Source organism: Procambarus clarkii, chromosome 33 (assembly GCF_040958095.1).
Source record: "Procambarus clarkii isolate CNS0578487 chromosome 33, FALCON_Pclarkii_2.0, whole genome shotgun sequence".
NCBI lineage: Eukaryota > Metazoa > Arthropoda > Malacostraca > Decapoda > Cambaridae > Procambarus > Procambarus clarkii.
The window spans coordinates 34,248,655-34,272,747 of record NC_091182.1 but is presented as its reverse complement, the minus strand read 5'-3'; the positions used below and the strand labels follow the sequence as shown (position 1 = coordinate 34,272,747).

Below are 24,093 nucleotides of genomic sequence, written 5' to 3'. Positions count from 1 at the left end.
CGATTTTCTTATTATTAAAATTAAATTGATTGAATAACCCTTCTTACGTGTTGATCCTCTTGGATCTTACTACAGGTATTAATGTTAGTTTGAACTTCAATGAGCTTGTGATCTGAGTATGTAGTATCTGAGATTGTAATGTTTCTGAATATTTTTTCATTAATTGTCAAGCTCAGGTTAAGTGTGTATTCATTCCTAGTTGACTCTGTTACCTGTTGGATGAGCAAAAATCTGTCATAGAATCTCAGTAGTTCCCTGACTTGTAGTTCTCCATCTTAAAATAGGTAGATTGAAGTCTCCAAGGAAGATAATGTCTGGTACTGGATTTGGTAGGTTCCCCCTGGATAATATCTATTTTGTGTATCTGCTCTGTGAATTCTTCAACTCTTGCATCTGGTGGTTTGTATATTAAAATAATAAATAGGTTTATTTTTTCTACCTTGATTCCAAGAAGCTTTATCACCTCATTAGTCAAGTTTAGGAGCTTTGTGCATACCAATTCCTCTTTAATATACAGGCCTACTCCTCCATTTAACCTAATCACTCTATGACATCTATACAGATTGTAATTTAGGATCCAGATTTCACTATCCATGTAATCTTTCACATGGGTTTCTGTAAATACTCCAAATAATGAATTCGACTATTAAAGACCATTTATGAACTTAAATTTATTTCTTGATTTTAACTTTAGACCTTGTATGCTTGCAAATATGAACATTTTCCTAATTACGTGTTACTTCTGATGTGTGTTAGGAGTTCTCTTCCCTCTCCATCCTGATCCAGGGTGTGTTGTTTTGGCAATGGTTTGTCTAGTTTTGGTAGTAGTACTGGTAGTGTGGAATGGGGTGGTTTCTGTGGGGGTTGGGGGGTGTAGTATATAGCCTGATGATGAATTATAGTACAATTCTGTGCAAGTGATGAGAAATAAATCTACATGGAATCAATTTCAGCAGGATAAATAGTTTACAAAAAATTAAAAGACTAATCACATGAAACACTCAACACCTATTCATATTCATATGAAGTGCTGGAATGCTGCTATAGATATTTTACTGTTATATCATAGTGATGATTTTACATAATGCTCATTTGTATTGAAGACATGATGAATGGATGACTATCTAAATCAATATCTTTTAATTTACTTTCCCTAAATTGGTTTCTTATTTTACTTCAACCCGTTGCCTCCCAATTTCATAAATACAGTATTGGAAATGGGGGAAACTTAATGATAATGATGAACTATGATACACTTCTGTCATCTATGGTCTAAAAGGTATAGTCTAAGAGATTTCATGTAAACCCAGAAACTCAGTTCATTGCTAAAAAACCAGCGTTGAATGTAATGAAACGCCATTTTCTGGGTGAGCCCCGGAGGCTCCCTGGAGCTTATCGGGCTAATGTATGTTATGTTAGACCGGGACATTAGCTAAGGAGTTCAGACCTACCAGGGACCAGCGCCAGAACCTGGCCCCTTCAGAGAGGTTTCAGGGAGCAATGGCCCTGGAAAACCCCATATGGTTGGGGGTTTTCCTTATCTGCCATCGACTGGGGTTAGGCACCCAGAAAGGTAGGCGTAACAAAACAAACCCCACATGGTAAGAAACTACAACAAAAACCGAACAGAGAGGTAGAAAACTCCCTACAATTCCAAGGAAACAAGCAAACAAGCAAACATCACACTTTACTGCCGCGCCGATCGTCCGCGCAGCCCTCCCCACCCCGGGAGGGGGAGGGGGGAGCCCCGGACCTACCGCGCCGGCTGCCAAGCTCCAGTTCGGAAGCTAAGCTTCAACCAACGCGAAAAAACCGCCGACCGGTGGGAGGGAGGGTTTCCAGGGAGCCTCCGGGGCTCACCCAGAAAATGGCGTTTCATTACATTCAACGCTGGTTTTCTGTGGGGAGCCCCTACGGCTCCCTGGAGCTTCATACCCAAAGAGAAGGAAAAGAAAGGGCTAACCCGGGAGGCGGCCGCCACAAACTCTGCAACGCAAAGCCAAGACAACCGGTCGCAAACCTGCGACCCAAGGCAACAAGAACGCCCAAGAACAGACGCACATATGGATGGGCGGCCAAAAACCTGTGCGACCCACAATTCCCTGCGCCCGAAATGAGCCCGAGACGTCACCAACACAGCAGCAATTGCTGCAAACGTCTGAACAGCACGGGCGCAAAGACAGACCGCAGGAAGAAGGAAAACACTGCGGACGACCCGGGAGACCCGAGCCCTGAAAACAGGGAACGAAGGAACCGGATCAACCACAGCGCATCCCCAGGCACGGTACACCAGCAACAGCAAAAAGCACAACTGGACAACACAGGACACACCCCCCGGCCAAACCAAACAAGTACCAATACCCCAAGAACCCCTCCGGAAAGCAGCCGTCTCGACCGTCGCCAGGACAGAGAAAGGCTGCACACCAATAAAGCTACCATCAGTACCAAAGAGGAGGAAACTGAAACCGAAGGGGTTACCACAAACTGAGGGGAAGAGAAGAAGGCACCCTGAACAAGGACCAGGATGGCTCAGGCGACTCATGAGCAGGCCGGAGGGGAAACAAAACGCGAGAAAACGTAAGAAACGTCATACAGTCTCCAAGACGAAGCTCGCAGGTGGGACACCGTCAACAAAGCCACCTGAACACCATAGAGATGGCGATACCTGCGTCAAAATACCAGACGCGAAGAGCCAAAGAGAAGGCCGAACCAGTCACGGACAGGACCGATTCGGCCTGCTGAAAGAGGCGAAGCCTCAGGAAAAACGCCCCGGGTACGGACACCTATCAAGCAGCGTCTGAAAAGAAGGCCGGGCCGGCCACCGTGGAACCATAAGGACTGTTCTCGTGGGAATGGGCTGCAACCGAGCCAGAACCCGAAGCAACAGCTGGACCGGGAGAAGAGGTACAGGTACCCCCTACCTCGACCAGGCCTGCCGAAAGCCTCCACCGTGAAGTCCTCGCAGCTGGGAAGGGCGCCACAAAACGGGCGACGCCTAGACCACGCCGACCCGAAGACGTCCATGGCCAGGAGCCCATAAGCCCAACAGAGCCAACAAAACGAATCGGCGACGACTGGCCAACCCACGAAGAGGAATGAACCGAGACAGCTGTCCACCAGGACGCAGGACACACCCCGGACACGAACCACACGGTTAACCAAACCCCCTGTGGTTCCGGCCAGAACCACCAGAGAACAGTCCAAACAGAGCTGAATGGTAGAGTACCTAGTGACCCAAACCCTCCGAAGCGCAAACCAGACAGCCATGAACACCTGAACCGGGCTGTGAGCCCGACGGACAGACAGACTCCATCAACCTCGGCCGACCTGGTGAGCACTGGTCACAAAGCCCCAGCCGAGAGACGACCCGTCCGTGAACACATCGAGCGAAGGCTCGGGGAGCTGCCAAGGCACGGAACCCCGAAAACCCCAAAGAGGAAGCTGGTGACGCAGCACCAACACCAGATCCCCAGAGGAACCCAAGGAATGCAAGAGGCGGAAGTGGAGTCTCCGTAGGAACCAACCGACGCCGGAGCCAAACCCGACTCCGCGGGCAGACAAGCACGCCGAAGTGCAAACTCCCGAACAACCGCCCAAGCAACCGCTGAGCAACCCGGGACCCCCTCCTGAACAGCCAAAGGCGGGACCACAGCCACAGTAACACTTCTGGAGGGAAGACAATGAGGGGCCCAAGAGCCTGAAACAAGGCCCAGGTCCGAACCCGGGACGGAAACAGAAGGTAAAACCTCCAGATCACCAGGAAACCAAACCCAGCGATCTGGAAAGAACCATCCCCTGGCGAGCAGACAAGCGGACTGACTGGGAGCCCACTCCAACCAGTCGTCGAGGTAGGCCAGACACCGAATCTCAGACGCAGACAGGGCACTAAGATCCGGTAAAGATGCAAAGAGTATACAAAGTGCCCTTCACAAAATAGGGAATGCAATAAAAACAGCAAACCTGAAGCCCCACCACCAAAGCATTGTATGACAATCATATTAAGACATATTATGACATATGACAATCATTATATGACAATATGACAATCATAATCAAAGCATTATATGACAAAGAGTGCTGGGAAGACGGGACACCACGAGAGTAGCTCTCATCCTGTAACTACACTTAGGTAAGTACACATAGGTAATTACCAACCGTGCTAGCCCCAGAAAAACTGGAGAGGAACGTGCCAAGAAGTGACCTGGAGGTCCAGGTCCACCATCCATGCACCCGGCCCTAACAGAATCCGAACAGGAGACAACAGTCCTCCGAGCAGGGCAGAGGATCCAGGGCGCAGACGGAAGTAGTCCAGAAGAACTGCAGACTGGAAAAGCTCATGACTGCAAAGAGCAGACGGGAAAAGCTCATGACTGCAAAGAGCAGATGGGAAGCCCAGAAGGATGGGGCGGATCGACCACGCCCCACGCACCCACGAAGAGGAAATGACGAAGCGCAGGGAAGAAGCCCACCCCGCCAGCTCTGAACCCCCCCCAAGGGGGAGAAGCCGTCCTCCGACGCCAGCAGAGGCCGGAAGACAACCCAAAGCGCCCACCAACAGCGGGACCAAGCGAGAGGCAACAGAGCAAGCTGCTCCCCCAGCGCCCAGTCAACAGAGAAGGGAACAGAACCCCTTCAGAAAGAAAAAGTACACTACCGAAGTCATGAGGAGAGACTACGGGAATGAAACCACACTTCGCTGGAAGAGGAAGTGAGGGGAGACCTGATCACCACATACAAGATACCCAAGGGAATCGACAGGGTTGAGAAGGACAAGCTATGTAACACAAGGGGCACACGCACTAGGGGACACAGGTGGAAACTGAGTACCCAAAAGAGCCACAGATAGAATTAAAGTTTTTTTTTTTTTTTTTTTTTTTTTTTTTTTTTTGAGTGTCAGAATGGGAACGGGAAAGCACTAAGAAGTAATGTGGCGACTCCTCACACAAGTAACGAGGCTGACCCCCATACAATGTCACATGTAGACATGACAGAGCCCAAGAGGCACAGGAACCGATACGCCTGTTGACGGACGGTTGAGAGGCAGGACCAAGGAGCCAGAGCTCAACCCCCACAAGCACAACTAGGTGAGGACATATATTGTAAAAGCACAAGCCGCCGACTAGTGGCAAAGAGCACTACGCCGGCCAGGCAAAGAAGGCACAAAACTGCATCAAAAGGCCCACCTCGACAGCAAAACTACAAAGTCCCAGCACAACCACAACATGTGCCAAGACCCAAAAAGCTCAGTCTGCAAGCCAGGAAGACCCCGGAACCCCAAAAGGCAGAACCGGGTCACACGAGGAAACAAAGTCCCCTGAACCCACAAAAGGGGGCCCAAGAGGAAGAAACCTCCAGAACGAAACCAAGGAACCCAAAAGAACCCAGAATCGAACCAGGGGGAGCCCAAACCACCACATTTGCCGGCGGAGAACACCACTAAAAGGCAAAGCACAGACCCCAGCAGAACGCCCTGGGAAAACGGTCCCAACAGACCGAAAACCGAGGGGCAAGGTGTGGGAGCAAGCATACCAGCCAGGGGCACTGAGCCTAAACCCAGAGGCTCAGACCCAAAATCAACACCCCAAACGTTCCCAGAGGAACAGGCCACGGCAAGAAAACACCAGAAAAACAAAGAAACGACAACAGGAGAACAAAAACCCTGCAAATTTTTTGAAAACTCACCAGAGACGCTCGCTCGCACACCCAGACGCATGTAAACAAACCGCAACGCCGCCCTGGTGGCCACGCCGGGAAACCGGCAGACGAAAATGGCCGCCAGCAGGGGCTGTGACTGACGCTTAATACACAAAAACACGCCAGCAAATGTGGGAAGCTAGCAGACTGGAAGGGCGAAAAACGACGCCCAACAGCAGAAAAACCCCTGAAGGGGCAAAACCGCCCCAGAACTGCTAGCAGGCAACCCCCACAGCCCCGGGAACCAACAACAGAGGCCCCGGGGCAGAGCCGTCCTCCAAGCCCTCCGCCCTTAAAGAAAAGCAAGAGCCCATGGGAAAGGCAACAAGAAAGGGCCGCTGGTAAGACCCAGAAGCCTTGGCAGGAGGCACAGGCTCAAACCTCCGTCCCCAACCCGAACGGGGCATCCCCCGAAAACCGCCCGAGTCTCTGCCGCAACTGAACCCCGCCCCGACCCCGAAACCCGCAGACGGTCCGGAGCCGGGAACATGGAGAGAAAGGGGCGAGCAGCACCTAACCAAACGGGGCGGCCACGGGGCATTCGAGTGGGAAACCAACCTAGCATGTTGCAGCAACCTAACCTAGCTTGCAACACGGATGCCGCCTGTACTCTGAACAGTAATAACATCAGGAGAGTACTGGAGAACAAGCAGAGAATCACTCGCAAGACTCCGGGTCAAGGTGTCAGTGACCCAACAGGCAGCATGACGGAGGTAAAAATGGCGACTGTCACCCGGAGACAAGGGAACAGCAACCAACGATCCCGTTCAAGACGGGTTGGAACCCGGAAGACACATTCAATGGTCCCCCGAGCCCAGACAGGGGTTTCCAGGGCCCGTAGGGTAACAACTACGGGAAGCCCGGGCAAGGTGTTGCTAACCGGTTAAGAAACCCAAACATAACAAGAGGGTAGATTATAGCACTGAAAACCCCTGAGACGTGTACAAGCACGGGGGCCTAGCAGAGGGCCGCCAAACACTACCAGTGGAACTATAACCACCTTAGGCAGACCCCCACCAGGCAAGAAAATGAAAAACAAAAGAAAAACCCCGCAAAAGTACACCGTCTCCAGAGGCAACAGAAACCGGCCGCCGCTTAGGTGGCAGGCTGCGCAACACCTTGACGCCCTAACCAGCACAATACCAATCCCTACCCAGGGCCAAACAAGGGCCCCAAGCCCCAGCTGGCCCCAAGGGCGAGGCAAATGCCGAGCAGCAAAAACCTCTACGGGAATGGTTCCCGAACGCCCCAGGGAAGATAACCCTGTTACGCAAGGGCAGTACTCACAGGGCGCTTAGGGAAGTCAGCCACTAAGCACATGCAGCCCCGGCACTGATGAGGTACTCCTGGCCACCGCACACCACAACACACGGCAGTGAACGCCACACAAGGCAAACACCGCCTAGGAAACTGAGGCCAGAGAAGCGTCAATCCCGGTTGACATTAGCGAACGAACTGGAGCTTGGCAGCCGGCGCGGTAGGTCCGGGGCTCCCCCCTCCCCCTCCCGGGGTGGGGAGGGCTGCGCGGACGATCGGCGCGGCAGTAAAGTGTGATGTTTGCTTGTTTGCTTGTTTCCTTGGGATTGTAGGGAGTTTTCTACCTCTCTGTTCGGTTTTTGTTGTAGTTTCTTACCATGTGGGGTTTGTTTTGTTACGCCTACCTTTCTGGGTGCCTAACCCCGGTCGATGGCAGATAAGGAAAACCCCCAACCATATGGGGTTTTCCAGGGCCATTGCTCCCTGAAACCTCTCTGAAGGGGCCAGGTTCTGGCGCTGGTCCCTGGTAGGTCTGAACTCCTTAGCTAATGTCCCGGTCTAACATAACATACATTAGCCCGATAAGCTCCAGGGAGCCGTAGGGGCTCCCCACAGAAAAGTAATGCAAGCATTGTTTTATTTTAAATAATTTTCTCCATTAAATTATTATATTTACAATACAGGGGTACCTCGGTTTAAGAGTTTAATCCATTCCTGGAGACAGCTCGTAACCCAAAAACTCGTAACCCGAAGCTAATTTCTCCATAAGAAATAATGGGAAATGAATTAATCCGTTCCAGACTACCCAAAAACCTTGCTTCAAACTCAATTGTATACCTAATTCATCTAAATCTACACTACAAAACTATGTTCAAGTTATTACTTACCATTGCTGATGAATGCTGCAGGCGTATGGAAGATGGTGAGGAGGAGAGAAGTTACTGTTTGGAAGGGGAGTCCCCTTCCATTAAAATATCAGGCAGTGAGGACCTCTCAGGGGTGCATTCTCTGGCACGTTTTGCCTGCATACCACTAGGTCCTGGTTGTGGCTCACTGCTCAATGTTCTCTCAACAAATCTGTCCATGGAAGATTGTTTTTTCCTTCTTCGTAAGATGTCTTTGTAGTGAGGCATCACATTGTCATTGAAAAGATTAATGCAACGACCTACTTCAGCTTTCTCTGGGCGAGTCTTTTCAATAAAAGTTTGCATTTCTTCCCACATCTGACACCACTTCCTAATGTCTGTAGAAGGGACATTCTGTATTGCCTCCTCCTCCACTGGAGAAACATCCTCAGCTGTGTCTTCTTGCTGTTCCCTTTGAAGGGCTTGGAGTTCTTTGGTGGTCAGTTCTTCGTTGTGTTCTTCCACCAACTCCTTCACATCATCACCATCCAATTCCAAGCCCATTTGCCGGCCCAGAGTAACAATTTCCTCAATAATAGGCGCATCATTTACAGGCCCCCACCCCTCAAAGTCTAGTTCTGTCACACATTCAGGCCACAATTTTCTCCAGCCAGAGATCAGGGTTCTTTGAATCACTTCTTGCCAGACTTTGTCAACGAGTTTTAAAGAACTACAAATGTTAAAATGGTGTTTCCAGAAATCTTTGAGGGTGAGGTTTGTGGCTTCAGTCACTTCAAAACATTTCCGGAAAAGTGCCCTTTCATAAAGTTTCTTAAAGTTCGCTATGATTTTCTGGTCCATAGGCATAAACCTATCTTTCATAGGCTTGTGTCCGGGCAATGCTTTTTCCTCATTGGTAATGTATGTCCTCTTAGGCAATCTTTTCCAGAACAGTTCCGTTTCATCACAATTAAACACCTGTTGTGGTAGGTATCCCTCAGCCTCTGCAAACTCTTAAATTCTTCAATAAATTTTTCAGCGGCTGGTTTGTCTGAGCTGGCAGCCTCCCCATGCCTCACAACACTATGAATACCACTTCTTTTTCTAAATTTCTCAAACCATCCCGTGCTTGCCTTAAAGTCTTTCTCTGAACTCGTTCCAGGGGTTTTCTTTACAAGGTCTTCCTGCAATACCCTAGCTTTCTCACAAATGATAGCCTCCGAAACACTATCATCCGCTAACTCCTTGTTTTGTATCCAAATTAATAACAACTTTTCCACTTCCTCAAGTATTTGTGGTCTTTGTTTTGTGATTGTTGATACTCCTTTTGCCACTTTGGCACTCATAATGTCCTTTTTCTTGGCAAGTATAGTGCATATTGTTGACGTGGATTTGTTGTACTGCCTACAAAGTTCAACAACACGTGCACCATTTTCATGCTTTTGAATGATCTCTTGCTTTTCCTCTATTGTCATCCTCACATGTGATTTCTTGCCTTGAGCCTTATCACTGGCTTTCTTGGGACCCATTGCAATGTATATTAAAACAAATTTTATGCTCAAATAGCAAAAACTCCAAAAATAAACAGTAAATCCTTGTGAAGAATTCAGGCGGGATAGTCACTGGGCACAAAGCACTGGCAAACTGAGCGGCGATCGCCGTGCCACCAAGTGCTAGGTCGGCCCGTACGCGTACAGTATCAACAAACTCGAATCCTGAGGCAACCCTCGTAACTCGATACAAATTTTCCGAGCAAATCCTGCTCGTAACCCGAAAAACTCGTAACCAGGGGCGCTTGTAAGCCGAGGTACCACTGTAGTTGTACTCAATTATTGCTTTCTAAAAGTATGTGAGAAACCCTCAGTGGCTCCCCAATGTTGTAAGGCACCAGTTTATTACAGCCCCCTCTTAACACTCAGTTCTTTACATGACTTTTGAAGGTCTGCTAAATACATAGGGGAGTGTATCTGGTGATCTCATAGAGGCAAGGGAAGCATAGGGGGGTCAACAACCACCTACAGAAGAGTGCACTGCACAAAAAGTTAGACCACCTAAACATCCAATGGTTATACAGCCAATCAGTAAACTAATTAGAAAACATGCCACTCATTAGTTAGACATGGGTAACAACCTTTCATGATCACCACCTGGTGGCAGCTCAGGACATAGAAGATCCCCAGCCAGACACACTCTCTTATGAGATAACATTTGAAACCTTAACCCTATGGACCAGGAGGAAACAAAACGGCAAAAACTTAGGGATTCACAGAGAAAATGATATTGCACTCTAGGAACGCCGCCTGGAGTCCACAATTTTTCTCCCGAGTCCGAGTGTGTAACGCCTGTGTGCGACCAATAATTAAAGTATTTGTACAAAATTCAGTTTTTATCCGATCAACTTTGGGGTGGTTTCAAAATGAGCACCTTTAGATTGCGCATAATTTGATACCAAAATGAAAGAAGTAACACGAAAATTGATGTCAGAATACTGGAAAGACTATAAATACTTTTTTGGTCCAAATTTTAAAATATTTGTTAAAATTCTATTTATTGTGCTATTATTATGGGACTGGTTTTAAAATGCGCACCTTTAGATTGCGAACAATTTGATACCAAAATGAAAGATGTAACCCGAAAATTGATGTCAGAACACCGGAAAGATATAAATAATTTTGTGATGATGAATGTCCAAAATTTAAAATATTTGTTAAAATTTAATTAACTGCTTTATTATTATAGGACTAGTTTTAAAGTACGCGCTTTTATATTCTGAACAATTAGATACCAAAATGAAAGACGTAACACGAAAACTGATGTTATCAAACTGAACGAGTATACTGTACACATTAGGTTGTGGTGTGCCAATTGGTGCTCGTTCACGGGTAACTTTAGGCTTTGCTGCGGGGGAGTCACACCGGGCTTTTGGACATTATATGCATATACACCTGCAGGGAATTTAACACTTTCGCGCTCCGTGGAAACTCGCGGTTGACAGGGGGATCGTGGCCCCTCCGTGCGGGTAAGCGTGCGGTGACACCCAAATGTGTATACTCATTCCAGTTTTCTCACCTTAATTCTCGCGCTACGTCGCTCGTTTTGGTATCATTGTGTTCGCAATTAAATTCTCTACAGGTGTGTATAAATATAATGTCCAAAAGCCTAGCGTGACTCCCAACAGCAAAGCGTAAAGTCGGCAAAAACGCACAAAATCAGTAACATGTGCATTCTCGTTCCATTTTTTTACCTTAATTCTCGTGCTACGTCGCTCGTTTTGGTATCATTGTGTTCGCAATTAAATTCCCTACAGATGTGTAAGAATAAAATGTACAAAAGGCTGGAGTGCCTCCCTGCAGAAAAGCCTAAAGTTACCCGTGAACGAGCACCATTTTGTACATTGCAACATAATGTTCAACTCGTTCAATTTGATAACATCAAATTTCGTGCTACGTCGCTTGTTTTGGTGTCAAATTGTTCGCAATAAAAAGGCGAGTATTTTAAAACTAGTCCCAGAATAATAGAACAATAACTGGATTTTTAACAAATATTTTAATTCTGGACGCTCATCATCACAAATTTATTTATATCTTTCCAGTGTTCTGACATAAATATTTGTGTTACATCTTTCATTTTGGTATCAAATTGTTCGCAATAAAACGGCGCGCATTTTAAAACTAGTCCCAAGATAATAGGACAATAAATAGAATTTTAACAATTATTTTAATATTCGGACCATAGGCCTATTTATAATATTTCAAGTGTTTGGACATCAAGTTTCATGTTATATCTTTGATTTTGGTATCAAATTGTGTGCAATCTAAAGGCGCTTATTTTAAAACCACTACAAGATTGATCTGATAAAATTTAAATTTTTTAAAAATATTTTAATGAGTGACTCAGTATTGCGTCGTTGGAACACATTCAGTAGAAAAATGAGTGACGAGATAATCAGTCTGTGGAACCTCAAAGTGTTAATTGCGAACACAATGATACCAAAATGAATGACGCAGCACGAGAATTAAGGTGAGAAAACTGGAAAGAGTATACACATTTCGGTGTCGCCGCACACTTGCCCGCACCGCCAGGAGCATTCCGTGCAGATCTGTGAAGTGTACTCTCCGCTCGGGAAAGTGTTAAACAATATTTCTCATGGTTTCCCTCTCCTACCTCACCACACTGCCTTGATAGAGGTATGTGTTATTCCTGAAAAGGAGGACATAACAAGGAGATCAAAAGTTCAATGTTGATCTATAGGGGAGAACAATGATAGCATCAGCACGATGTCACCCGCATAAGTACAACACTGACATGATAAGGGCAGGGAATGCCATTCCTACCCTAACGAAATAAAGGGCAACCAATACCTGGCTGGAATGCCTAAACCCCAGACAGCCGCGAGTGAATGCCTAGAAAACTAAACGTGGAAAAGCAGACTGCAACACCTACAGTAATTACAAATTCAACAAGGAAACTAGCCAGATAAACCTCATGGGAATTCCAGCAAAGAAACCATGGTATACTAGAGAAGAGGAAGATAAAGAAAAACATCCAGACATACCCAGTAGCCACCAGGTGACATAAAAGCACCAGTAAAATTACACACACCAAACCCAATTAAGTATCAAGGAGTATTAGAAAAGAGCAGAAACTGGAGAGAACTTTTGCAAATCCAGATCCAGAATGAAACCTGACTACACCCTAGGATTGGGGTCTCATTGCCACACACCACCTAAGAAATAGGGAACATGGCAGCAAAAACACAAGAACAACTAAGTAAGACATTGTGAGGCCAAAGGCACTGAAGGAGAACAAAACTACTCTGTACAGGTCCAGGAATGTCCAAGCCCAAATGGGGGACAAATCTGAGTTTGAAGGAATCTAATGCAGTACCCTGCTAAACACTAGAACACAGGGAAGACATTCTTTCACTCCAGATCAACCCCTCAGAATCTTCATCTTAATCTACATCAGAATCTTAATCCAGACACTGAACCTGCCAATGAGACCACCAGCATTTCTACGTACATGACCAAAATGGGGAATGGACTCTGAAAACAATGCTTGGAAGATCCAGCCAAATCTGGTACAAGGATAGGCCCTAAGGCCACAGCAACCAAGCCAGAGGGAAGATAACTCAATAACCTAGAATGCTTATAGCCAGGAACAAACACTAAGCTGAAAAGCCAAACAAACAGGAAACATAAGGTCAAGATTGGGCAGAAGGTTCATGAAATAAGGTGTTAATTATATCCATGTAACAACAAGGTAAAACTAATGCAAAGGAGCCAGCAGCAGCCAATTTCTTCCACCTGGTGATCATGGGTTTGTTACCTGTGTCTAACTATCGCTAGACATGTTTTCTAATTGTTTTGCTTGCCTCTACATGCATTGGATGTTTTGAGATTTAGAGCACTATGCTTTCCACACTTCTGTATGAACATCAGATTTTGATCCTGTGTATTCATAGGCCGTCAAAAATCATCAGAAGCCTGGACCCAGATTCACGAAGCAATTATGCAAATACTTACGAACGTGTACAGGTACATCTTTCCTCAATCTTTGACGGCTTCGGTTACATTTATTAAACAGTTTACAAGCATTAAAACTTCCCAATAAACTGTTGTTATTGTTATAAACAGCCTCCTGGTGCTTCAGAGCTCATTAACTGTTTAATAATTGTAAACAATGGCGCCAAAGATTGAGAAAAGATGTACAGGTTCGTAAGTGCTTGCGTAACTGCTTCGTGAATCTGACCCCTGATTGTTTCTACTGGTTCTATTAAATCATGTATTTAATAAGGGAAGCCATTAAAGGCTGTACTGTATTAGCATATTTATATACTGTATTCATACATGATTATTTTAAAACTTAATATCCACAAATCAACAATAAGCATGAAACCAAACAAATGGCAAGAGAGTAACAGCATTTCTTACCGAGATACAAAAAGTGACTTTGATCTGATGAGAGCATTCTGGAGGCTTCTTATTAAAAAATAAATTTTGCACGAGCGAACACAAACCACGTGGTGCAGGGAGATGGTGACATGACGGGGTGTTGGAACTGTAATGTTGAGATGATGATCCCAAATATGTTTTGATGCAATTTGGTATATCTGTTTCCTCATTGAGACTTGTTAAGGACTGAAAATAAAAAAAATTAGAAATGTAGTTATCTTATTGCAAATATAAAGTATTGAATAATGAAAGGTAATTTTTGGTGGGTCACTCATCAAAAGCTCCCCATAGCTATAACACTGGGCCTGCCAAACCTTTGGGAATTACACGAGGCCTCTGAGACCCACTCAAGTCTACTGGGAGCTAAGAACACAATTTGGCTTTCTCTACAAGACAATCATAAATCATTACACGAGGCCTCTGAGACCCACTCGAGTCTACTGGGAGCCAAGAACACAATTTGGCTTTCTCTACAAGACAATCATAAATTAAGCCAAAACTGAGAAAAACCCACTAGAAAAACTAAGCAACAGCTTGACAGAAATTAGTAACTCTAAAAAACCAAAGCAATCAATAATACAGAATTTATCACTCCATTGAAAGTGACATATTAGCAAAAATTAACCCCTAACATGTGGCTTAACACTATCGCACCCTAATGTCTCCGTCCGTCGTCACCCATTTTTCTTCCGAGCCGTCTCGGATGACTCGGTCCGGAGTCACTCATTAAAATATTTGTTAAAAATTTAAATTTTATCTGATCAATCTGGGAGTGGTTTCAAAATGAGCGCCTTTAGATTGTGCACAATTTGATACCAAAATGAAAGACGTAACATAAAAAGTGATGTCAGACCACTGGAAAGATATAAATAATTTTGTGGTGATGAGCGTCAAAAAGTGTCCAAAAGTTAAAATATTTGTTAAAATTTAATTTATTGTTCTATTATTATGGGACTAGTTTTAAAATATGTGCCTTTTTAATGCGAACAATTTGATACCAAAATGAAGGATGTAACGCAAAAATTGACGTCAGAAAGATAATAAATGTCAGAAAGAAAATAAATACTTTTGTGGTCCAAATTTTAAAATATTTGCTAAAATTCCATTTATTTTTCTATTACTATGGGACTAGTTTTAAAATATGCGCCTTTATATTGCGAACAATTTGATATTAAAATGAAAGACGAAACACGAAAATTGGTGTCAGAACACTGGAAATATATAAATAATTTTGTGGTAATGAGCGTTCAAAATTTTAAATACTATATTTGTTAAAATTCCATTTATTGTTCTATTATTATGGGACTAGATTTAAAATACGAGCCTTTATTTTGCGAACAAATTGATACCAAAATGAAACACGTAAAACAAAAATTTATGTTATCAAACTGAATGAGTATATACATTAGTCTGCAGGTGTGCCAATTGGTGCTCGTTCATGGATAACTTGGCCGACTTTAGGCTTTGCTGTGGGGAGTCACGACGGGCTTTTGGACCTTATATGCATATACCTCTGTAGGGAATTCTATTTCGAACACAATGATACCAAAACAAATGACGTAGCACGAGAATTAAGGTGAGAAAACTGAAACGAGTATACACTTTTTGGTGTCACCTCAAAATCGCCCGCACTGAATGGCGCATTACGTCATTTCTGCGGCGCGCGTGCCCGGAGTGCGATAGTGTAAAGAATTACATGCATATCCGCCAATGTTAAAAAAAAAAAAAAATGGGGTTGAATGTAATGAAACACCATTTTCTGGGTGAGCCCCAGATGCTCCCGGGAGCTATCGGCTAATATGCATTACATTAGACCTGGGCATTAGTCAATGGAGTTCAGCCTACTGGGGACCACGAGCCAGAACTTGGTACAGGGAGAAATGATCCTTGGAAAACCCCCTGTAGTTAGGGGTTTTCCTAATCTGTCATCGACTGGGGTTAGACACCCAGAAAGGTAGGCATAACAAAACAGACCCCACATGGTAAGAGAATTGCAACTGGAAACTGAACAGAGAGGCAGAACTCCCTCAAATCCCAAGGAAATAAGCAAATGTCACACCTCGCTGTTACGCTGCTCATCTGCGCAGCCCTCCTCTTCCCAGGAGGGGGGAGTCCCAGACCCCACCGCGCCGGCTACTCAGCAACTCCAGTTCGGAGGATAAGCATCAAAACATGAAAAGTGCCGACCGGAGGGAGGGAGGGTGCCAGGGAGCCTTCGGGGCTCACCCAGATAATGGCGTTTCATTACATTCAATGCTGGTTTTCTGTGGGGAGCCCCTTCGGCTCCCTGGAGCTACATAAGCAAAGATACGGAAAAGAGAGACGAGGCGACCTCACTTTACCCGGGAGGCGGCTGCCACGTGTTCCTCAACTCGACGTTGACACAACTGGCTGCAACCTGTGACCCAAAGCCACACACGAACGGCCAGGAATGTTGACCAAAGAACAGGCGGCCAGGATCCTGATCGACCTCCAAAATCCCCGCGCCCAAATATCAGTCCAAGACATGTTGCTGAAGACGGCAGCCAAACCAGCAAACTTACGAACGTCATGGGCACGAGGATAGACCACAGGTTGGATAGACTGAATAACCCTGTGGGTCACTTGGGAGACCCGAGCAATGGAACAGGGAACGAGTGAAACTGGATCAACCCAAAGCGCGTCCCCGGCCACTGAGGCCGAGGTGCATGAGCAGGCCAGAAGTGAAACAAAGCACGTGAAAGCTTATAGAACAGGGCAGAAGTGAAATCCATCCTGAACGCAAGCTGGAGTGGCTCCGCTAGCCCCACACAATATGAGGCGATAGTATTCGGCATCAAATGACGGTCCTGAAAAATCCAAGAAAGAAAGGACAAGACAACCTGATGTGAAATAGAAGACAACCTACGAAGAGAGAAAAAATGTTGGAAAGAGCACTAGGAAACTTCATACTGTCGCCGAGATGAAGCACGCAGGTGGAACACCATCAACGAAGCCACCTGATCACCATACAAATGGTGATAAACCCGCGTAAAAAAGACCAGACACGAAGAGCGGAGGAGAAGATCGAACCAGCAGTGTACCGGACCGGTCCGACCTGCTGGAAGAGGCGGAATTGAGGAAAACGCCCCAGGTTCACATACCGAACAAGCAACACCTGAAACCAAGGCTGGGCCGGTCACCAAGGGGCCACAAGGACTACTCTCCCGTGGTATGACTCCAACTGAGCCAGAACCTGAAGCAACAGCTAGACCAGGGGGAAAGAGATTCAGGTAACCCCACCTCGACCAGTCCTGCCAAGAGGCGTCCATTGTGAAAGCTCCGCAGTCGGGGAAGGGTAATGCCGAAACCATGCCAACATGAAGAGATCGACTTCTGGGATCCCGTACGTCCAGCAGAGCCAACTGAAGGAGTCGGCGTCAATCGTACATTCCGTGGACAGGGAAATGTTTGTTGACCAACTTGTATAACTGCTGATTTCTGCCATGTCCCCCCCCCTTCCCCCCCCCCATTTCCCTTTTTTAACTCAATTTATGCTTTGATCTCAATTAGTATTGAGTTTCAGTGTAAAGTGTTTTTTCCCACACCTTGCCCAAAATGCTGTGCATATTAGTGACTTTAGGCATTGTATGTACTAGATCTTTCTAGAAATCCAACATTATGTTTGTAACTCATCTTTTATTCACCTAGTTGTTTTTGCAGGGGTTGAGCTCTGCTCTTTCGGCCCACCTCTCAACTGTCAATCAATCAACTGTAACTAACTACTAACTAATGTTTTTTAGCAGGGAGTTTGGGAGTTGGATACCTGGGAGTTTGTCTAACTCCCAGGTACCTATTTAATGCTAGGTAACAGGGGCATCAGGGTGAAAGAAACTTTGCCCATTTATTTCTGCCTGGTCCAGGAATCGAACCCAGGCCACAGAATTATGAGTCCTGCGCGCTGTCCGCTCAGCTACCAGACCTCTTTATTGTATATATGTATTTTTACCTGAATAAATATTTGATTTTATTTGATTTGATTTGACTTGAAGAACATCAGGTAAACTACACAAAGTTTAAGCTAACCAGGAGGCACCTGAGATCCCAACAAGAAGGCTGAGACCTTTCCAGCACCAGCTAGTGATGGAGAGACAGCCACAAAAGGGTTATCTTGAGGTGCTTCCAGGGCTTAGCGTCCCCGCGGCCCGGTCGTCGACCAGGCCTCCTGGTTGCTGGACTGATCAACCAGGCTGTTAGACAAGGCTGCTCACAGCCTGACGCATGAGTCACAGCCTGGCTGATCAGGTATTGGGTCATTTGGGTCAACCAATTCAGAGAAGGAAATCACCATGGCATCCCTAACCGGATTCTACCAAGTTCGAACCTGAAGAAGCACAAACTAGGATGTCTACCAATTAATCAGAAAGCCAAAGAGGACCAACTCAGAGAGGACTAGAGCTCTGGCCAGCAGTAAAGTCAAATGACTGGGTGCTTAAACTTAAAGGTATATAAGAACAAAGAACCCCCTAAAGACAAAAATATCAAAGAGCCGTGTTAGTCTGGTGAAAATTCTGGGTCAGGTTGTCCTAAAAGTAAAGCAAAGTAAACAAATTGGAAAATAAGGCAGACAATGAGGGAGGTCTAAATGGGGACAGAGATCTATCTGGAACTTCTTGGAGAAAACCTCAGAACCCAGAAAACCAAATACCTCAACTCATCTTTAACCTTATTCATATTCCAATGCCACCTCTACCAGCCCAATGATTGCTTGCAGATTTGCAGCCTGAAACTGCTTAGAACCATGGATTGACAAAGAACACAGATGTCAAGTGAACCGAAACCATCTGAACTGGCCAAGGCAGATACATGATACAAATGTTTAAGATAATACAGTATTAAGATTAGATACTCACAAACTTTATGTGAAAACTATGGTGAAATGTGAACCATAACACTTACTATATACAGTGACTACAAAGGCTTATACAGTTAAGTCCAGTCCATCTAAGCAGCTAAAACCCAATAGGCAGCCAAGCAGGGTGGCTTGGCCAGAACCAATAAACAATACAAACACAGGTGAATAGACCTCTAAATCCAACAGGCTGCTTGCAAGAGACAAAAGGAATGGCCAAAAGGGCTTGAACACACCAATGCACATCCTGAGAAACTTCAAATTGCTTTCAAGTATGGACTGTGATGAGAAAGCCATGACAATTAGCCAAAAGCACACAAAAAAGAATAAACCCAATATGGACATAGAACAAAAGCCACGCAAATCATCATACAGCCTGTCTTCAGATAAGTGAGAGAGGGGGTCTCAGAGGCATGATGTGTTGGGTTACGGCTCGGTGGAAATAGTTACCCTTGGGTAGCTAGTGAAGAGTTCCTCATAAATATAAAAATATATAACAACATTAAGATCAATTCAAGTCTTTAATATACTTTGCCATCAGTAGTGTGGTGTGAAAAACTAAATCTAAAACTCTCACCTGCATATTAACATTTGTCAGTCTTGGAGGCTGGTCAAGCTGCAAGGCTCGCAGAAGCTGTGATATTAATAGCATCAGAGAGAGTAAAATCGAAACCAGTATAGTTCGCTTTCCAGGCTGGAGCCTACGAGGCTTTATACTAGTGGGAAGGATAGCGTATGTGTCACCCGAGCTGTGATACATGATGGAGGAGATGGAATTGTCCTGAAAAAAATTGATACAGCAATCATAAATTAGTGTATACAGTACTGGTAGCAGGTTTTCTTTTATGCATGTCTCATTGAATATGACAGCATATTCCATATTTACTATTTTCTGATTTAGGGCTGCTATCTGTCTTACTAATGCTCTTGCATCAGGGTTCAGCTGGAAGAGGAGTTCACCAAAAGTCATGTTGTTTTTTGGTGAAGAAAAGAATTGAATAACTGAAGAATATATTACACTAATTATAAAATCGCACAACGTTTCGAACCTCCATGGTTCATTCTCAAGTGAAAAGAAATTACAGAACTCGTTAATTTATACCAGTACGGGGGTCAGGTGATAAAACAAGTACAATAAAGGAAAAGGTAAGGGGATACATAGGGAATAAATGGGGGATGAAGCACATACAAAGATTAATCAGGTGTATTAGGCCTGTTATGTTGAGCAGTGTCTTCTGTGTTGGCATCGTTATATTCCAGTCTTGTCCATACTCTCATGGTGGGTAGAGTAAATAGTTCCGTGATTTGGGTGTTCATGGCAGGTTGTTCTATTCTTAAGTGAATTGCTTCAAGAATTTGTAATCTTCTTACATCTTGGGTTTTGTCTATTATACAGGTATTTTTGTTCAACATTTCTCTTGTTTGGGTGATATCATGGGCTTGTCTCATGTGATTCCTGGGGGCACCGGATTGAAGATGACAGATCAAACGCCTCGTCAGCTTGGTCGACGTAATACCTATGTACAGTACTTAGATTGAAGGTTACATCCTTTGTGGGGGCAAGTGTACATGTATACAACGCTTGACTGCTGTAGAGGGTTCTCCATCGGCTTCGGGCTGTTTTTGATAAGGTCGGAAGTCTTCTTGGTTTTGTAGAATATGATTTCTTGAGGTTATCTTGAGATGATTTCGGGGCTTTAGTGTCCTTGCGGCCCAGTCCTCGACCAGGCCTCTAACCCCCAGGAAGCAGCCCGTGACAGCTGACTAACACCCAAGTACCTATTTTACTGCTAGGTAACAGGGGCATAGGGTGAAAGAAACTCTACCCATTGTTTCTCGCCGGCGCCCGGGATCGAACCCGGGACCACAGGATGACAAGTCCAGCGTGCTGTCCGCTCGGCCGACCAGCTCCCTATTCATCAGGTGTATGTTTTGGTTAGGAGTAATGCTTTTTACTCCTTTACAGATTATTTCTTTCATTATTCTTTCCTCTTTTTTATGTTCACTGTGCATGGTTGATTTGTAATATAACTTTATTGGAGGTATTGTGGTTTCTGTTCTAGGTTCAGGATTATACCATCGGTCCAGGTGTCTTCTTATAGCAGCATTTATTTCCGTGTTGCTATATCCGTTGTTCACCAATACCTGTGTTATTCTTTCAAACTCTCTACTCACGTTCGGAGCAGTGGGTAAGTGCTTGACGAATATAAGCATTGAGAACACTGGCTTCGTATCCTTGGGGGCACTGACTTTTACTGTTCAGGCATAATCCTATGTTGGTAGGCTTAGTATATACGTTGGTGCTTAAAGAGGTTCCTGTTTTTGTTATTAGTACATCCAAGAATGGCAGACTGTTATTTTCACTACTTTCATGTGTAAATCGGAGTACTGACTCTCTCTCTCTCTCTAGATGGCTTTTTAGATCAATTAGTTCGTCTGAGTCTTTTACTATGATGAATATGTCATCTACATAACGGCAATATACAGTTGGTTTTTGTCTGCTACTGAAGACTCTGTCTTCGATGATTCCCATATAAAAATTAGCAAATAACACTCCTAAGGGGAAACCCATTGCTACTCCATCTATTTGTAGATACATGTCTCCTTGTGGACTGATGAAAGGGGCTTCCTTTGTACATGCCTCGAGAAGACTCTTCAAGTGTGGCTCGGGTATGTCTAATTTGGGGGTGCTTTCGTCTCTGTATACGTACTCTGTCCAGTATCATTTCTATGGTTGTGTTGACTGGAACGTTGGTAAATAGGGATTTGACATCCAGGGAAGCAATGATTCCATCGGGCTGGGTAGTTTTGATTAATTATAGGAAATCTGCTGAACCCTGATGCAAGAGCATTAGTATGAGGGATAGAAGCCCTAAACCAGAAAATAGTATATATGGAATATGCTGTCATATTCAATGAGACAATCATAAATTGAATATTCTACGTCTGACAATCTGTGTATTACCATTTATTGGGTAAAGTCTCTAGCTATGGCCACTGTATGCATTTTGCTAGTAGAGAAATAATTCAGTAGCTACTAGATACTAATGCTATAAAAGTTAAGTTTGGGGTATAATGCATATTTATTTACTTAGGTTTAAATTAAATACTTCCTAACTAAATAATGTATACATTAATTCATAAAATATTGAAATGCAATATACTCTGCACAATCCCTCATTCTAAATTCAAGCCATTTTATGCTACATATGAATAATAAAGTTGCATTAAAAATGCTTCAACAAAATAAAGTGTAATAAGAAAAACAATGGATTGCACATGGTAGAGTAGCATTTTGCATCAGGTCCCATTTTTATTTAAAAAAAAATAACATCAGGACAATTATTTTGTTACCCCATTTGACTATATTTCACATTTCACTAACATTATCATCAACAAATTATGTAATTGCAGTATGCTTAACTTAGGTAATTTGACTAACATTTGAGTGCTTTTTGGTGAGTGAGTCATAAGCTATTTTGCCTCCATCTTCATAAAAACCTGTCCAAAGCTTGAGTGTTACCCAAGGAGTTTGAAGTGATTGCAGCAGTGGGTGACGAATTTTGTATATGTATAAGATTATCATCAAAAAGGGCTGAGGAAATTATTATTATAGAGTAAAATAAGAACCTATTGTATATAATTTCTACCTAACCTATGTATTGTGAACACTGTACTGGGTACTGCCTGATGTTTGAGCTCTTTCCAATGGTACATAATATACCAAAATTAATTTCATTCACCTGGGTTATAGGAGTCTCAAACCAAATTAACCACTGCAAGTACAGTACTGCAATAATTACAAGCTCTCATAAGTAATGTCTCCAGAGCAATTAATTATGATTTACAATAGTAGGTTAAAAATGTGTAAAACATTGTACAGTGCAGTGGTCTACTTCCTCAGCTCACAACTGAGGATCCAAGGTGGAACTGAGATGGTCAAGTACATTCGTTTTCACTTAATGCCTCTGCTCACCTAGGAGTAAAATAGATACCCAGGAGTCAGGCAACTGTTGTGGGTTGCATATTGGAGATGGTCATCAGTAGCTGGCCTAGGGCCAGGGAACATGATAATCTTAACAGGCTTCCTGTTCCAGACTATGGAAAACTATAAGGTGAACCAAACTGTATATAATTTCTGCAATAAGAATTTATAGCCAAAACAACATGAAATTACAGTATTCATGTAGGTAATTAATGATGCAAATATTTTTGTCCTAGTCTATCAGCTTCACCCATATAAGTTATTATAACATTGGAAAAAAAATTTGTCATTTTGGATAAAGGTCTACAACAGTTTAAGTTCTGTATATAGGCTCTACCTACACAATTCATTTTTTAACTTTGGTTTATGTGCCTCTCCTTTTTATGTATTAAGCTGATTGTGGATTTCAAGCTTACATGCAAGACAGTTTTGTCTCTCTTAAGAACTTAAATGTGCATTTCAGAATTCTAGGTGATATTTCTGGCCATTACTCTGCAGTCAAGAGCAGATAAATAGAAAGGGTGCATACTTACCACAATACCAAATTCTGTGACACATGCCAAATAACACCCATGAAACATGAAAAAAAATAGAGCACTTACCTACTGCAAAATGTTATTTAGCATTTAAATTTTTCTGCCGAGTTGAGGGCAAGTTTAGACAAGGCATCAACAGTTCTATTCATTCCACTGCATGTACTACAAAGAATAGAATCTCGGCAAGAAGATCCCCTTAATCGGTTGCTGTCAACATAAGTAGACATATGCAACTTGTCGAACTGGATTCCTGGTAAGAAAACAAAATGGGAGGCTATCCCGAAAAGAAACATAACCAGATGGCAGGGCAGGCACCAGCAACCTACACCACACACAGGGTAACAACCCCGGCAGAGCAAAAGCCAGACGCCCTCCACGTCCAGAGGGAACAAAGGAACCTCCAAGGCCTGACAGGCCCGAGGGAACAAAGGAATCTCCAAGGCCTGACAGGCCCGAGGCACCTCTCGGCCAAGTCGGCTCCGGACCTCACCTCAATGCCTGAGGTGCAAGCCGGAAAACGCAAGAAAATCCATCAAAGCTCCTGTGACCCCATAGCGATATATGCGCCGGGCGTTTCAACCATCCGGCCTGTCGAATGACTGTGCCTTACAGCAAAACGTAACCCAATGGGCAGAAAAACCCCACAACGTTCTCTGGCGACCCCTAGGCGGAGAAGTCGGACGTCCGCACAGCTTCAAGGTTGAATCAGAAAGCTCCCTTTGGTCTCCTCTCCTCTAGCAGTAACTGAGCGCTGCCTCTTTTTCTGCAGTAATTGAGCCTTGTTGTTGTTGATGGGTTCGGGGCAGCTACAGCACTGGGTCTAGGGAAGGTCTTGGCGGTTGAGGAGAATGGGAAGCGTGAGGCGGGAATTTTGTATGGCATTCAGGTCGCAGGGAAGCCGTGTCTCTGCGGCGAGGAATCGTGGCCAGTATTCACCTAGTTGTGTTTGTGA

General features: G+C 44.5%; 1 protein-coding gene across 2 annotated transcripts in view; it reads right to left on the bottom strand.

Annotated features, from left to right (window-relative positions):
- The window catches only part of LOC138370892 (uncharacterized), a 37,711-nt gene extending 13,738 nt beyond the window's left edge, over window positions 1-23,973 (bottom strand). Inside the window, exons 1-3 of one of the 2 annotated variants that reach the window (XM_069335536.1) lie at window positions 23,632-23,973; window positions 19,198-19,401; window positions 13,730-13,936 (exon numbers count right to left, since the gene is read on the bottom strand). In XM_069335536.1, coding sequence (XP_069191637.1) covers window positions 13,730-13,936; window positions 19,198-19,380 — 390 coding nt within the window. In that variant the 5' untranslated portion in view covers window positions 19,381-19,401; window positions 23,632-23,973. Of the gene's footprint in view, window positions 1-13,729; window positions 13,937-19,197; window positions 19,402-23,207 lie in introns of both variants that reach the window. The other variant, XM_069335535.1, reaches the window with a different exon arrangement.
- Window positions 23,974-24,093: the final 120 nt, after the last annotated feature.